This window comes from Haplochromis burtoni, unplaced genomic scaffold (assembly GCF_018398535.1).
Source record: "Haplochromis burtoni strain Fernald_Lab_line unplaced genomic scaffold, NCSU_Asbu1 Contig_142, whole genome shotgun sequence".
In the NCBI taxonomy this organism is placed as follows: Eukaryota; Metazoa; Chordata; class Actinopteri; order Cichliformes; family Cichlidae; genus Haplochromis; species Haplochromis burtoni.
Window position 1 is genome coordinate 739,456 of NW_024582503.1, and position 16,302 is coordinate 755,757.

The 16,302-nt window shown below is 39.0% G+C and overlaps 1 protein-coding gene across 1 annotated transcript; it reads right to left on the reverse strand.

The window, feature by feature from the left end:
* Window positions 1-3,131: 3,131 nt before the first annotated feature.
* Window positions 3,132-14,148, reverse strand: colec10 (collectin sub-family member 10 (C-type lectin)). The gene is made up of 7 exons (XM_005934971.2): window positions 13,934-14,148; window positions 11,813-11,884; window positions 8,210-8,281; window positions 6,214-6,267; window positions 4,258-4,353; window positions 3,744-3,955; window positions 3,132-3,532 (listed from the first exon to the last, which is right to left on the reverse strand). The coding sequence occupies exons 1-7, from the start codon at window positions 14,031-14,033 to the stop codon at window positions 3,305-3,307; spliced, it is 834 nt and encodes a 277-aa protein (XP_005935033.1). The 5' UTR covers window positions 14,034-14,148; the 3' UTR covers window positions 3,132-3,304.
* Between the last annotated feature and the right edge of the window lie 2,154 nt (window positions 14,149-16,302).

Genomic DNA, 16,302 nt, shown 5'->3' on the forward strand with positions numbered 1-16,302 from the left:
ACAAAGTTGGATTTCTTTTCATGTAGGCTGAGAACCATTCTGGTCCAGCCCTCCAGAATTAGTCCCATGACTTTGGATATTTGCATCCATGTTTCACTGCAAGCTGATATGTCAGTTCTTTTACCTGTAATTTTAATCACGAAATATGTTTGTATTTCTAATATACTATATTTTAAATTGTCACTATTACAAATTTCTAACCTTCCCCTGCCTTATCCTTTATCAATTCCTATCTGCTTACCTCACGTGGAGATAGTCCATAAAATGCATCTGCAGCCCTCATCAGGTATTCTGTTAATTCTTTCTCTTATTTATCAGTGAAGACCATCTTTCCACCATGGTATCCTACTGTGGGAGTCCCCTTGATCCCTGCTCTTCCAGCTTCTTCCTCTCTTTACAAAATCAGTGCAAACTGACATTGCAAATGCCATACAATTTTGCCACAGATCTGTTGGGCTTTCCCTGATTTCTAACATCATTTGATGCTCTCTCCAAAATACTGAGAGGCACCCCTCGGTCAGTCTGTCTTTTCCATGACCTAGGCATACTGTAATTCAAAGAAAACAAAAAAATATGAGTTAAAGTAATAGTGGGTAAGTTTACTTTTTTTTATTTTTTTTTTTTTTTTTTTTTTTTTATAAATGACATCAGAAACAGCAGTATGCGACATTACGTGATGGCAGAGCTTCAGTTTCATCCTTTGTCATTTTTTTTTTTTTTTTTAAAGAAATAGGACAGGGGGAATGAATGAGAGAAAGAGGGGGAGAGAAAGAAAGAAAACCAAAGGGGAGAAGAGACGGTGAGAAGGGGGGAAAAAAAAAAAAAAAACAACAACAACTCCTGGGTCACCTGTATGGAGAAAAAAAAAAAAAAAACAAACAAACAACAAAAAAAACAAACAGAGGAGACAGCAAACAACAAAGAGCAACATAATAATAGAGAGAACAAAGCACCATCACAATAAACTAGCTAGTCATAGATATCAATAGTTACTGAATAATAAACGATATTGTGCAGCACGCAAGATAGACAGCGCACAGTGTGCTTTGAGGCAGCAGCCAAGAAAGCTTTAGTCCGCGTCTGTGAATACCCATGTTACACCTGTGTGCATACCTGTGTGGATCAGCATGCTTGCATTCCAAAGGTTTCTCCATGTAATGATCTGCTAGGGAGTGTGGGGGGGCCACAGCCCCGTCCTCCAGGGTGTGAAGCGGGTATGGAGGAGATTTGCATCATTGTTACAATTAACCCAGACTGTTGCCGTTACAACTGACCCAGACTCCTATAGCCCTGCTGTTTAGTTTCCCCCAGTATGCATTATCTTTAGTTCCTGTTTTGCCATTTTCACCTTGTGTATTTTGCAATAAAACTCCTTCGCATCTCAGCGAGTGCCTGCTCTTGGGTCCTCATTTATTTGCTCCACACGGCTCACCCCAGTTAGCCATGACAGTTATGTTAAAATAGGTCTTTTTAAAGGATATGGTATTCCATGTTTTGCAGCATTTTTGAGGTGCACTTACAGTAGTTCAAAAGTGAAACACAAGGTGAACATGTGCAAGCCATGTGTTTGTGACTGTGAATCTCCCACATTGTTGAGAAATTTTACTTTTTAATTTATGTCTGAATGACTTGATTCAAGATATTTCTCCTGCTTTTGGAAACACTGGAACTATTTTTTCATTTGTTTTGTAATTACTGGGATATTTTTAAAATATATGCATGTTTGTATGTGTGGTGTTTTATTCTTCTTCTTTGTTCTTTTATAGTGAAATCGACTAAAATGTCAGAAATAATGATTGTCTGATGGAGAGATGTTGACATTGGGGAATCAGTAGGCTAAATCAAGAGGATAAACTCCTAAGATCCACTGGACCTCGATTGTCACAAAAACATGGTAATTCAGTTCCACTAAAGATCCTCTCATTTGCTGGTTTTACCCGAGATCTCAGCACAGTCCCTGTATCCAGCACTATTCAGCTCCCCGCTACCACAGAATCCATCATCTGCCAGGTCAGTTTGATCCACCCACTTCCACTTGCCCTCTGTTCATGTGGGTTAGTTTCAGGTTTTAGTTTGCTCCATTTCTAGTACCAACTCTATTGAACTCTATCCACGCTGACCAGCAAACTGTACCTAAAGAAGGTACAAATGTATTTGTAATTTTGAAACAACTGTCAGGGTTCAAGCAGGGGTAACCCCCCCCCCAAAAAAAAAACAAAAAAACAAAACAAAAGAAAAGAAAACAAACCAAACCCTCTTGGCTACCTCTCAAATACACTGGCATATATCATAACCTCCGTGTATCAGAACAAAGTAATAGATTTATCTAACAGAGTAATATGGGATTGCATTCATGAAGATGCAGTTCAAAGATTTTGAAGACGACTGTTTTATGATAAGGCTGTATCACAAGTTTTTCATTGTTAGCCTTTATCCAGAAAAAGCAGCATAATGGCACATTTTCAAAAATAAATGTTTATAGATCTTCAGTATTTCTGTCAGAGCAACACAAGCTATTAGATTTTTAATTAACCAATTATTATTTTTGGATCGCTTACAAATACTTTACACTGTTTCACATGCCACGAAATATCATCAAAATATATAAGGGACATCCTAAATGAGAACAATATAATCTGAAACCTTTATATACTTTGTCCCTTTATTTCCTTTGTCTATTTCAATTTCCCTTATGCACCAATAAATACATATTTCAGAACACTCAAGGTTACATTCCTTGCTAATCATGTTTTCTTACTCAGTTTTTCTTCGTATATTCTTTGTACTTCTGGACACTTGTAATTGAGCAGCAGGGTACAACAGTTGTAAATCTCTTATAGACGTTTAGTAAACTTTAATTTATTTTGGAGTTGTGAGTAACTCTGTGTGAAATAGCACGATAATCCTGTGTGCTTAAGCACAAGACCGTTTTACTCTAATCTAATTGCTTAAACCAACCTCTTGAACCCTGATATAAATTTTTCAGTACAGCCGCAGCCTTCAATGATACCGAAGCAGTGCCACAGAATTGGTAAAAACTGCAGTAAAAGTGAGCCCCATATTTTCTCAGATAGTGAAAGCCACTATAACTGTAAAAGAAAAAGAAATTAAAAGAAGAAACCCAATTTTAGTTAATTTTAGAACAATTTTACTGATTTGTTGGTGGTAATGGTTCTTAGTGAAATATGCAAACACAGTAGTCTCAATCACTGAAATTGTCTGCATATTTGCAGGAAATGTGAAATATAAATGTTTTTTTCAGGAGTCTGATCCTTGTCTTGACATGTGCAGTGAGTGGTCAAGGTCAAGATGATGACGAGGCAGCTGCCTCTCTTCCTCCTCTTCTTCTCCTGCTCTTCGGGAACTCACAGATGAAAAACATGGTGGCTTCACACTCCACGTGAGCCCACGTTCCAGTGCTGAGCAGCTCCACGCAGCTGGAGTTTGTGTTGGGCTGTAGCTCCTCCTCTTGGCTCCAAGATGCAAAACCCTGCAGAGGGGTGGAGTCTGCATAAACGTGACTGCTCCCGTCCTGATTTTAGAAAATAGAGAAGAGATTAAAAACAACAACAACAGTTTGTCATCATTTGTTAACTAATTTTGTTCTGTTTTTAACCAACACTGCCCACAACAGCCTAAAATATGTCCTTCTTACACTTTACACAACCGTCTTTTATTTTTCCACATTAAAAGTATCAAAAAAGCATTAGACTTACCTAGTTAATATTATCAAAACCACTTACCATGCCCTTGGTTTGAGTCTGCACTCCTATATACACTCTTGTCAGTCCTGCCTGACTAACATAGTCTGCCATGAGACGGTTGATGTTGGTGCTTTTGGGCATGGCCAGGTTGCCTCCTCTGAGCTTGCAGTTCATTGAAGCCTCTCTAAACCTCTTGGGCTCCTTCACCAGCAGGTAGTATCTCTCTTCTGTTTCTCTCAAGCCTAGAACCACTGAACAGGACATGTGCAAAGGTTAAAGGTCATCTGACATAAGTTTAAAGGCATGTTTTCATTGTTCTGATTTTTTCTTCTTAACACAGAAACCAAATTAGAAGTCAAGTGGCAGGATGATGCACAGGCATGAAGGGACTAGTGTGTAATGTAAGTCTTGAATGAAGAAAGGATTTGGTGTTTTGAGGCCAGACTTGATACAAGCTCTTTCACACAGAAACCTGTCTCAGTTCCTTCTATTAAATTTTAAAGGTAAGACATCGTCTAGTGTCTAGTAAAAGATTGAAAACATAGCGACTTACCGTTCTTCACAAACTTGACTGCATTCCCCAGCTTGCCTACATTGATATCGAGCTGTCCAACCACCTTCCTGTACCTCCCACAGTCACACATTGTACCTAATAGATCAAATGGGGTTAGGACAGCTCGGATGAATATTTGTCTGAATGTCAGAAGATGTCAGAAAATTAGGCAAATATGGAACCTGCTTCTTGGTACAAGGACTGGTGATTGTAATAAGGATCATTAAATGCTTTTCTACAGCATTGCTCCCTTAGGGACAATCTCCATTAGCATCTATTTGAACCGATTGAGAGTCACAAACAAATACTTGTTTTTTATTTCCAGAAAGGAATTTGAAGGAATTCATTAGTAATGTGTTTAAATGTTGTTTATTGAACTCCGTTTCCCAGATCAAATCCACTTATGGGTGTGCTAAAAGTTTTTGTCACGGCCGGGGTAGCAGTCGTGTGGTGTTTGTAGAAAAAGGACCCAATATTCAGGAGACGGCTAGATGCAGGTAAGCGTTTATTTACAACGTGAAAAACAGGAAACGAGGCACGAGAAATTACTAAAAACCTAAACTGCGAACACTAATGAGGAGATCTGAAATAATAACCAACACAGATGAACCGACGAGGAGCAGAGGTAGACACACACTAAATACACATGCACACAAGGTAATCAGGAAATGACACAGGAAAACACAGCTGAAACTAATGAGCAAGATGAGCCACAGACCTTCAAAGTAAAACAGGAAATTTACAGACTGTTTTACCAACACAGAGACACAAACAGAGCACCGGAGGAGGACACAGGTTATAACACAACACTAAACACAAGACCCCAAATCCTAGGAACTAAGAAAACAAGAATTAACCCAAAACATAAGAAAATACTAATATTAAACACAAAACACTGGGTCTAACGGCCCATACCATGACAGTTTAAGTAAATACTACAGCATTCTTTTCAAGGTTGTTTAACTGCATGAGTAAGACTTTATCATTTGACCTACAACAAGTTACTGATTCATTTCCAGTGATTCAGTATTTTGCACAACCACTTTCAGCAGCAATAACTTGGAGTTACTGCATGACTTGATCATCTCTCACATGGCTGTGGAGGAATTCTGGCCCACTCTTTTTCACTGTGTAGGCGGGGTATTCATTTACATACAGCTCTCTTCAGGTCCTGCCACAGCATTCCAACCCAGATGAGGTCTGGTCTTTGACGATTGAACCTTGGTTCTGTTCTTTTTTTAGCCATCCTGATAGAGATTTGTTGCTGTGCCTGAGATCACTGTCCCATTTTTGGCTAAACTTTAGCTGTCAGACAGATGGCCTCACATTTGACTCCAGAATACTTTGGCATAGGCATGAGTTCAATGACAGCAAGGTGCCGTGGTCGTGTGGCTGCAAAACAAATCGGAATCATCACCGTGCTTGATAGCTGGTATGAGTGTTTGTGCTGATATGCTCTAAACATCTCCACTTTGGGCTGGTCCATCCAAAGGACAGTGCTCGAGTTTTGTGATTTGTTTAGATGCAGCTTAGAGAGAAGAGACATTCTCCTGACAATCCTTCCGAAACAACCATACCTGTTCAGTCTTTTGTGATTATACTATCATGAACTTTAACATTTAACATGCTAACCAAGACCTGTAGAGGCTGAGATGTAGCTCAGTGTCTCTGAGAATTGCATGGTGTGACACTGGAGCGAATTTGCTCTGACCTCCACTGGGTGTCATTGTGTTACCAAACATCTGAGCGCTCCAGACCAGCAAACTGACATCAGTGTTAAAAGTGACGACCAGTTAATCAAGTGCATTTTGATTAGCAGCACCTAGCTCTTTTTACTCTAATAATTCCTCTGGGATCAGTAGGAATGTACTTAGTTTTTCACAGGACTCATGCAAAAAGCTTTTTTAGTTTTGGCTGTATGACTTAAAACGAGAGGCAGTGTCTGCATGCTGTTACCTGGTTTCCCTTTTAAACCAGCTGGTCCATCTACACCTTTATCACCCTTGTCACCTGCAGAAGAATCAAAAATCATTAATAGCACCCTTTGTTGTTAGCTGTATCTCAACCTCGTAGAAGCTTCCTGTTGACCTTGTCATGTAGTTACAACGTTCTACCACCAGATGGCTGTGTCACACATTGAAAGCTCAACAGGGCCGCATGCCTTTGTAGCTGCCATCACCAGTGTGTGAATGTGTGTGTGAATGGGTGGATGATTGCGTATAGTGTAAAGCGCTTTGGGGTCCTTAGGACCAAGTAAAGCGCTATACAAATACAGACCATTTACCATTTATTTACCTTTCTAGATGGTCAAAGTTTGACCAACATTAGGTCACAATTAATTATTCCAACAAGATAATTTATACCAAATAACAGTAACATCCACATATATTTTTAATTGAGAGATATCATCAAATGTTACTGTTTGTGTGTAAATCTTGTCCTGAATTTGCACTCACACTGTTGTTTCATTGTGGAAAATAACCCAAATGGCAGTTGCAAATTTTGGGGAAGTGGGTTGCAGTACAAACATCACAATGGCCTAGCTTTGAATGAGGAACAGCCAGAACAGTGAAATACTGTACCTGTAATCTGACCAGTTGTTTTGCCATACTGATGGATTTGATTTATTTGAGCTTGTTTGAGCTCCTTTGCAAAAAAATATGGAAAAACACAAGTGGGTAAATATGGTAAAATGTGACCTGATACGGCTTTCCAGTGTCTCAGTGGAGTATACAGTAGAATTCATCCCAAACAGTCCTCCAGCTGCAGTTAGTTGCCTTTTTTGTTCCATATAAACTCAGTAACTCCACAGTTTTACAGTCTGTAGATTTATATAGTTGTTCTTTTGGCCAAAAACGATGTAAGCTCTGCAGACAATCTGATAAGAATCCATATACATGGAGTTACAATTATAAAAGCGATGTCTGTTCATTTATCATGTTTTTATATTATGAATGAACACCAATTTCCCATGTGGAAACTGAACTGAATTTCTTCATTGCTCCTGTATCACGGCCAACATTCTTGCAAACACGAACTGAATTTGAGCTTGTGATCTTGTTATGTTGGCATGTTCCTGAAAACAAGTGTTTTTATTCAGGTGTTTTATGAGTTTTGGGCTTTCAGCATCAATGAAATCCAAAGCTGTGACTTCACTCCTTTGCCTGATATAGCTTACACACAGCCACTTTCCTAATAGCGTATTAATCATAATGAATACTGAGAAACTGAATGTCTAGAAAGACAGGGGAACATGACTGCTCATAAAAACAAAAACTACAATGGAAACTGTTTTAGCCACTTCAGGCAGAGCAACTGCGTGACATCATGTTGCAGGATCTTTTGATGCGATAACTTAAAACGTGAAAGAAACGGACAAAAATTCAAGCCTTTAGTGGAAACTGTCTAGTTAGCTCAATAATGAGCAGATTTCATTTTTAAAAACTCTCCTTGTGTGTTTGTCTTGGGACTAATTAAGTCTGCCAGTTAGTGTAGTGATGTGGGTTTTAGTTGAGACCATTGTTAGGGAGCGAGCGGCAGTGAAATCTCAGGAGGGCATCCGGGAGGCCGTATTTTTTCTTGAAGGCAATTTGAAAGTCATTAAGCGTCTGCAGAAATCTCACAGCTACCTATCAAAATGTTTAATGGCACTGGAGCGAGAACAAATTTATACACTCGAATGAAAAATGAAAGGTCATTAATCTTTCTCGCTTTTGGAAACTGAGGAACTAAGTATTACCCCCTGATGCACTTTATTAGTTCTTAGTTCTTTATTATTTTATTGTAAATAATACACTTGAATGAGTAATGCAGTAGTAAGGTTTTACAGTATGGTTTCAGGCAGATGGATAGACAGATAGGACGCAGGACTAGAGAAGCACTGAGACTGACAGGAAACTGTGTTAAACTGCATATCAAACCTGAACTTTAGATTAAAATGACTTTGTTGTACCTCTGTCTCCAGTAGGCCCAATCTTTCCTGTGTGGCCCAATTCTCCTTTAAGGCCCGACTCCCCCGGCACTCCTGCGGGAGAAAGGAAGGACGAGATTTGGAGGTATTTGCGACAGAATAAAGAAAAAAATATTATTTGGAAAAAGTGTTGAAAATGCTGTTTCAGTCCAACATAGTCTGCATATGCCAGAAAAGTAGAGGATGTGTGCATGTTGGAACTTCACATATTGTAAATGTGGTCAAAGTCAGCATAAACTGGAAAAATCAGTTATTATCATGGTGTTAATTTACGCTTTTAATAATAATCAATTTCTTTTTGTGTTAGTATCATTATATTTTAGTTTCTTTTGTATAATCTGTGCAACTCTATTCCACGCCATTCAATCTTTTAAGGATTCTCCCTGCAAAAACTGCTGTCGGATCCACTGTCTGTTAAATGCATGTATTTCTAGTGTCATTTTTACTGTTATTTATTTAATCATGTATTAATATGTTTTATTTTTTAATCTAAAAAACAAAGTGATTGTAATGGATTGAAGTACACTGTAATCTGATTAGCACTGCCTGGCTTACTGTTTTGTTTGTCTTTAGAAGAACTCAGGAGTGTGCATGATTTTGGAGGGTGCCTTAAAAATGTATCCTAAATGGCGAACATTAAACTAAAAGGCTGTGTGTGTGTGTGTGTGTGTGTGTGTGTATGCGCATGGGAAAACTAGCAGACCGAGGCTCTCTGCCAGCCCCTGAATGAGTGTTTCCTCAGGAAACTATTCAACTGAAAATTGATGGCGTTCGAAATACTAAGTGACGCATTGGAGAAGCCTGCCACTATTAGAGGGATTTGCCACACACACACGTACAGCCAGCTATTCACTAATATTTCACATGTCCCGCTTGCGCATGTTGATTTTCGACTCGGTGATTTGTGAGAAGTGTTGGCAGAAGGCATGAGTTCTTATGGATTGTGTGAGGTCGCTGGGAAAAATTTGCTCACACAAGGGTGCGATTTTTATTTATTTTTTTCTTTTAAATTAGGAAAATTCTGCATGAAAGCGCCCGAGAAGCACACTCACAAAGTGAATGCTTCAACAACACTGAAGTGACAAGTGACGACAAGAAGTGATTATACGTGTTTGTTTTGTTGCCACACGAAGAAAGTTAATCTGGTGGTCTTTTGTTATTCCATCTGCAACAGGTGAATAATGTTTTAGCAGTGCTTACGCTTGCCAGTTAAACGGCCTATCTCAACGTTCAGATAACGGTCCTTCCTATCACTTTTAATGGCCAACCACTCCAACTGGTTTAACGTCTGGAATCTCCAGCTGCTGGAGGATAAAGGAGGCGAAGCCTTGGGGCCTAAGGCAATTTAAATAAAGCCTTCAGCTATTTCAAAACACCCTTGAACTGAGCAACTAGCTGTTGCCATAATACAACAAAAATAAAATGCGTTTGGTTTCTAAAATGATCTTAAATCAGTGTATTGACTAAATGTTGCTTGCACAGTTGCAGAAGTGGAGTCTCATTTTTGACATTTCTGTTTAGTAGAGATTAATAGAGAGATGGAACATGAAAATAAGGTTGTTCTGTTGTGCACTTCTAGCTACCTAAAAGTGCACAAGATCCAAGATCCTCATATAACACCATAGTTTTGAGCCAGAGCGATATATCAGCCAATACATAATGGAAAAATAGATGTGTGTCATCTCATGGCTTGTCTGGCACCCTGTGCAGCACACACAAACCAGAGACTCGTAACGCCTCACTAGGTTATAGACATACTGTATTTAAACTGTCTGTTGATACTGGCTCTAAAAACCTTGCACTGGACATGCTCTTCCACTTTTTTTGGTCTATAATGCAAAGATTTCAACCTCAGTTATAGTTTCGATTCAAGCTAAAAAATGTACAAGTCCAGCACAACAGTTTGTTGTTTGTTGGAGCAACAAACTGTTTTTGTTGCCCACAGGAGCATTAGCAGTCACATATTCCCATTTAACATTCCAAAATTAAGCAACTGTTTCCTGTAAAACTGCCTAAATTAAAACAGGGAATACATGCGTCATCTGTCAGGCTGCTGACATACTACAGTTACAGAATCATCACAGAAACCTGCTTTCATGCCTACAGTAAGCATACACACATAGAAACCATAACGACTGGCTTTTCTATATCGTTGAATAATATCCGCAAAGTTGAAAAGTTGAAAGAGTTTCACGTGCACGTGCTTTCTGCACTTTTGAAAATGACCCCAGCGGCCCTGGCATTGGTCTCCCACACACACTGATAAAAGAAGGGTGTTTTTAGTGTGCAGCGTGCACATGTGTGCTGAGCTCTGTGAGACGTTATAGAATAAAAGCTGGGTGTGTGCACACAAACGATCATGACACTATATTTATTGCATTTATATTTACACACGTGTGAACTGTGTCTGCTGTCTTGTACTCTCTGGCATGTGCAGGATGCTGCATTGCATGCTTTTTTTTTTTAAGCATGTGTGAGCAGGTATTTGTGTGTATGCCTATCAGCTCAGCTGGGAAAAAAAACCTTGTGAAAACCCCTGCTTTCTTCAGCAGCAATTTACTGATCTGCTTCCTCCACAGAAATACAGATGTCATGTCAGTGCAGTGCTGTTTGTCTGTGGCACAGTGCAGCTCACACCACAGCAAAGGGAGGCAAGCTGCAACAGCAGGGAAATGCAAAAGCTGCACACTGGGTGGTTTTGTTACTAGCTATGTTTGTTCATATTAGACAAGCAAGGAAAATTAACTTTTTAAAAAAAGAGACTGGTGAAAGCCAGACTTAATTTTTTTATTTCCTAGGTGTGATTATATAGATGTACACTTATGGCACTCATCACTTTTTCTCTTCTTTTTAACCTTCAGCTGTTCTACCCCACTGCAATACCTAAAGGAAACATGCTAATGAAGAAGCTGGGGATTTTCTTGTATTTACATCTATTCAAAAAAAAAAAAAAAAGAATTCTGAGAAGTGAGTTTGGAAAAACTATTTTACAGTATGTGATTTGAAAACCTGTCAATTAGATTTTTTTTAGAGGTTTTAAATACAAATGGAATTTTTTTTCAAGAGCATTGTGTCACGTTTGTTAGACTTGGAAAATTGTACTAAGTATAAGAGTCACATTTTTGTATTTGTTAGCAAGCGTATGACTAAAAAGTACTGCAGTCAGCTCCATTTGCCTCTGTGTGCACACTTACCAGATGAATGGTGAGCAGCTACAATGAAAATATCAGGAAGGAAGCAGTCGCCTGCACCTGTTAACTGAGTGTCTGAGTGCCATTAAGGCAGACGTGGAGTCATTGTGATTATACTGATGCTTGCCTGTTACACCATCCTAAACCGCACTCTGATAGAAAAGCAAATTAGATTTTATTTGGGTTATACTGGTGATAAAGGGGAACCCCACTGATTTTACACATCAGTTTATTTACTGGCTCAATGAGGACTGCGCTCGTGGACAAAAAGTTGTATGAATCCTTTTTTTTTCTTTCTAAATGTCTTTCACGTTTTGTGAGTGTACACATTACCGGAGTCTACGTGTTTTTGTCCTACAGCTTAGCCATTTTTGACTAGAAGGATACTGGATACCTGGAAGTCCTGGTGGTCCATTCTTCCCCAGTTTCCCCTGATCTCCATCATCTCCAATCTCACCTTGGTCCCCTGGATTTTAGAAAAGAAAGATTGTAAACAAAAAGGCCATCAATGTGGCGATCCATTATCAGCACTAACAGCACGTCAGAAACCACTTCAGCAAAGAGCTTTGGTGAATGATTGTGTGTAAGTTTCAATGTAAGTGTAGCAGAGTGTTTCTAATCATCACAAGGAGATGGACTGAATCCTCTTTGGATGTTTATAAAGAAGAAATAACTCTGTTTTAATAAGTCTTCGGCGAGCCAATATAATTTTTAGAGGCATCGGTGCTTTAAAAGTATTAATGGCATAAAGTCCTTTTTAGAGCTGAAAGCACAAATGAGGTGTAGCAGAAATGTTTGAGGCGGGACCGTGGATCAAAAGGCTCTTGGCATGAAATCTTAAGAGATTTCTGAATGTCTATTAAAACAGTAATTTCGCCTCAGTTGTTGATGCAGGCAGCAGTTTATATCTTGTTAAATGCCGGGCTTAGAAAGAAGGACTCTGCTTAGAGTCTGCTTCTATTAGGCTGGCAGAAGTACTTAGGAAAACTGATAATTCAGCTCGGTCGGCTGTGTAGACATTTTCAAGCTAAATCACTGCACGGTCAAGTGATACAGTCTGCGTAAATATTTAATTTTGTGGACTGCTAAACTGAAACCATGTAGCATAAAATTAGCAAAAGGCCTGGTTTGTGTGATTAAGGTGTCAAATCAAATGAAGATCTTTCATCTGCTATTTAACATGTCGCAGTAGCAATAAGATAGGTTATTTCCCCAAAAATGTCAGAATTCGGTGTTTATTGTCGTTCAATTTCAAGAACTGGGCCTGCAGCGTCCCACTTTTTTACGTCTAAAAAAAAAAAAAAAAATTCCCGTAAATCTATATAAGAATGATGAAGTCAACATACCAGTAAATGTAATAAAACTGTGTTTGTTGAAAAAGGTTAAAATAAGTCGTAAGACATTTTTGAGGGGTCTAAAACTGGGAAAAATGCGCATCTGTCACCCACCGAAATACACAGATGTGAGTCTACACAAACTCAAGAGACTGCCTCTGTGGTGAGTAGTATCTGGATGAGTCTTGTACAAATAATCTGTTCGCGTTTGTGGCAGCTGTCTAAATACACAATATCACGATGGAACAATGGGAAACTTCTCTGGAAAGCTGTGAAAGTGTAACTGATGGTACAGACGCCTCTTCCCTTTGCCCATCACAAACATAATTTAACTTTATTTCAGAAGCTGCTTTTGTAAAACAGACGTTGTTTTGGATATACCATATCATACCATACCATACCACCTTTATTTATAAAGCACTTTAACATAAAACCAGAGTTCACAAAGTGCTGTACATGCTAAAAGCATAAGTAAAGAAAATTAAAATGAGATAAGATAAAATAAATAACTAAAAAACTAAAATAAATTAAATTAAATTAAATTATAAAACTTCAACAATTTAATAAATGGCCTTCGTCACAATGAGAGAATCTTTTAAATTTTTTTGCCTTTTAGCTTAACAATCTCAGTTTCTGCATGCCAGCTCCTTGAGAGACGGGCCTCTGGCTTCCATTTACAATAAAAGCCGTTTTTTTTTTCTCGTTTTTTTCCAGCACAGTGCGCAAAAAAGAGAGAAAAAAAGCATAGCTTCACTTTGTGTTTTATTAGGGTCTGTCTGTCTCAATCAGCAGGGGAGCAAGCCACTGGATGTCATAAAATGGAAAACACACACAGGGAGGCATTCCCTCCAAAAGACCACGGGGTAGCAGACAGTGAGCTAGTAAACTTTAGAACATTTAATGCTTGGTGGCTTTATCATCAGCTCTTTAAACTATAAAACATTTAGGGGGTATTTCCTCAGAACGTTGCACTCTCACACTCTAACACTCTCCTGTAACGTTGGGATACAACAACGTTTCCAACATCATGAACAAACATGAGTACAAAGTACATGAGTACTGTTGATTTTAGGTTGAAAACATTTTAGATTTCATTATGCAAAGATAAACATTTACAAATCAAGCTGACATCCAGTCAAAATGCAAGAACACACATTTACAACAGCGCCACAATGCGTTACCTTTAGCTCCTGGTATCAAGGAGCTGGTGCAAACCTCTATAGAAACAGAAACGTAGCTGAAGATGGCTACGAACACGCAGAGCACCAAGAGCCGCGGCATCTCCCAACCATCACAGACCGCTGCAGAAAATCCAAACCTTTTGGCTTTTTGGAGCAGATGGTCGAGGAGCAGGGATCAGCGTAGCATTAGTGACAGAAGAAAGCAGTGCTGCTGTTTGTAGGACACACAGACACACTTGTTTATACAGTCTTATCAGTTAATTGTCAAAATGTCAAACAACACTCACCAGAGTACTGCATTCCTGTGCATGTGGTTTAACTTTTTAATTGCATGTGAAAAATCTTACCATCATTTGGACAGATACATGGGTACCCTGAAAAGAATAAAGTACAATGTCTTGATACATGCTCAATTATCCAGGTAAGGAAAACACAAGGAAGTCCGTTTCTCGATCATTAATATGCAAATTGTCATGACCGTTGATCAGCTGAGACTGGAAAAAGTCACGCAGATGAGTGACGTGATTAAATGTTTCTCCTACTGAAAACCCTATGCCTAGATAAACAGAATTAACTTTTAGGAATAAAATGAAACGAACACTTCAGTCCTCTGATTGAGGTTTAACACTCCCTTAGAGGTTGGCACATGCTAACAGTTGATATTTTCATTCTTGGAGAGAGAATGTGGAATCATGGGAACGTCTGAGAGCCACCTGTGCTTTGCTTTGGTATTACTTTCACTGATACAAGAAAAATCTCTGCTCATGCTCGGCTAGCACTGGGGAGTAACAACTGCTTCTAATTTACTGAAGGGAAATTAGATGAACCAGAGCTCACAATAACACTGCGAAGGTCCTGAATGAAAAAAAGTGCTAATAACATTCTTGGAAGTGTAAAAGTAAATACTTTCAGTCAGAACAAATAGTTCCAGTGAAAGTGATTTTTTCCTGATATATCGATTAAAGATGAATGCAAATCTTTCGGCCCTAACGGCGACTGCACAGTGTGAAATAATAAACAGGAGACTAGACTGCCTTCTTATCATGAACAAGGGAGTAGACTTGCTTTTTTCTCTTGTCCCGAGTCTTCAGACCAGAAAACACTTGGTTTAAATAGAAAATACTGCATGCACGCAGGTTCTTGCCCGCTTGTATCCTGCACAATTTTGCTGCTATGTGATGACAACACACAGTACAGTATCAAAGAAGGCAAATAATCAGAGGATGAGTCTTAATAGGAGACGCAGAGGCAGGAGACAGAGCAAGGAACAAAGAGGGATTGCAAATTAGGAGGGGAGCGTAGTCCAAGCCACATGTCTTGGCACAAAAGGAGATCTCCTTATTCAAGAATTATGCTTCCTGGAATGTCTTTAGTCCTTCATCAAACAACCCAACAAAAAACAACTCATCAGTGGCATCAGTGTGCTCAGGTCCTTTAAGCAGAATAAAAACAAAAAAGAGCAAAAGAGAAAACTTCATCTTAATCAGACTGTTGTTCCCTGAGGGACTGATTGGCTGGATGTCACTTTGAAAAGCATTCAAAGTGAAAAAGCTTTGTGTTTTATTGTTGGAAGCCCTTTTTAAAAAAATAATGTTATTTGTATTTAGAGACAAAAGTCTTTCAAATGTATCCAGTATTGGCTTTACGATAAAAATACAAATTATTTCAACTGCTGGAAAAGCTGTAGTCTTCAAAGAAAATAACATGGACCTGATGCACTCTTGGAGCAGTCACAGTCATTAATCACTTTTTTGCTGTTGATTGTGATGTTTGTTTCTCTTGGGTTATCTTTGAAAGGAAGTTTAAACCACACACACACACACACACACACACACACACACACACACACACACACACACACACACACACACACATGCTTGAAAATATTTAAGACCTCACATGCTTGATATCAGTTTCTCTTAGCTTCTGCCACGGTTTGCTTTAAGCTTCCAACCCTGTATCGTTTCTGCGAAGGAATTTAATGATGTTAAGAGAGGGGCGCTTTGGTAAATGAGCTATTTTATGGCTCTGGATTTTGGTGTCGCTGACCATAACTTGCTAGCATGTTGGATTGCTCAGTGAAAGTTCAAAAGAGACAACCAAGGCCAGGATTGTGAAAGAAAATTATGTGTGGTCACGCCCCTTGATAGAATAGCCACATTTCCAGGGTGTATCCCAGCTGTTGCCCAGTGACAGCTGGGATAGGCTTTAGCCCCCTGTGACCCCGAACAGCAGCAGTTAGCATGTAAAACAATGGATAAATAGATTCAGTGGTGTCCATTTAGTCTCTGACCCTCAATAAGATAGAAAAGTATAGAAAGGTTACTTTTATGTCTCTACCTGATGAGCCAAAGATCAATTTCCACTTT

What these genes read in the sequence shown, in the direction of transcription:
- colec10 (XM_005934971.2), bottom strand. Translation starts at nt 14,033, where the DNA reads ATGCCGCGGCTCTTGGTGCTCTGCGTGTTCGTAGCCATCTTCAGCTAC. An exon ending in CTTGATACCAGGAGCTAAAG is followed by an intron (nt 11,885 to 13,933) that starts GTAACGCATTGT and finishes TCTAAAATCCAG; the next exon opens with GGGACCAAGGTGAGATTGGA. An exon ending in AGTCAAGTTTGTGAAGAACG is followed by an intron (nt 3,956 to 4,257) that starts GTAAGTCGCTAT and finishes TGTCCTGTTCAG; the next exon opens with TGGTTCTAGGCTTGAGAGAA.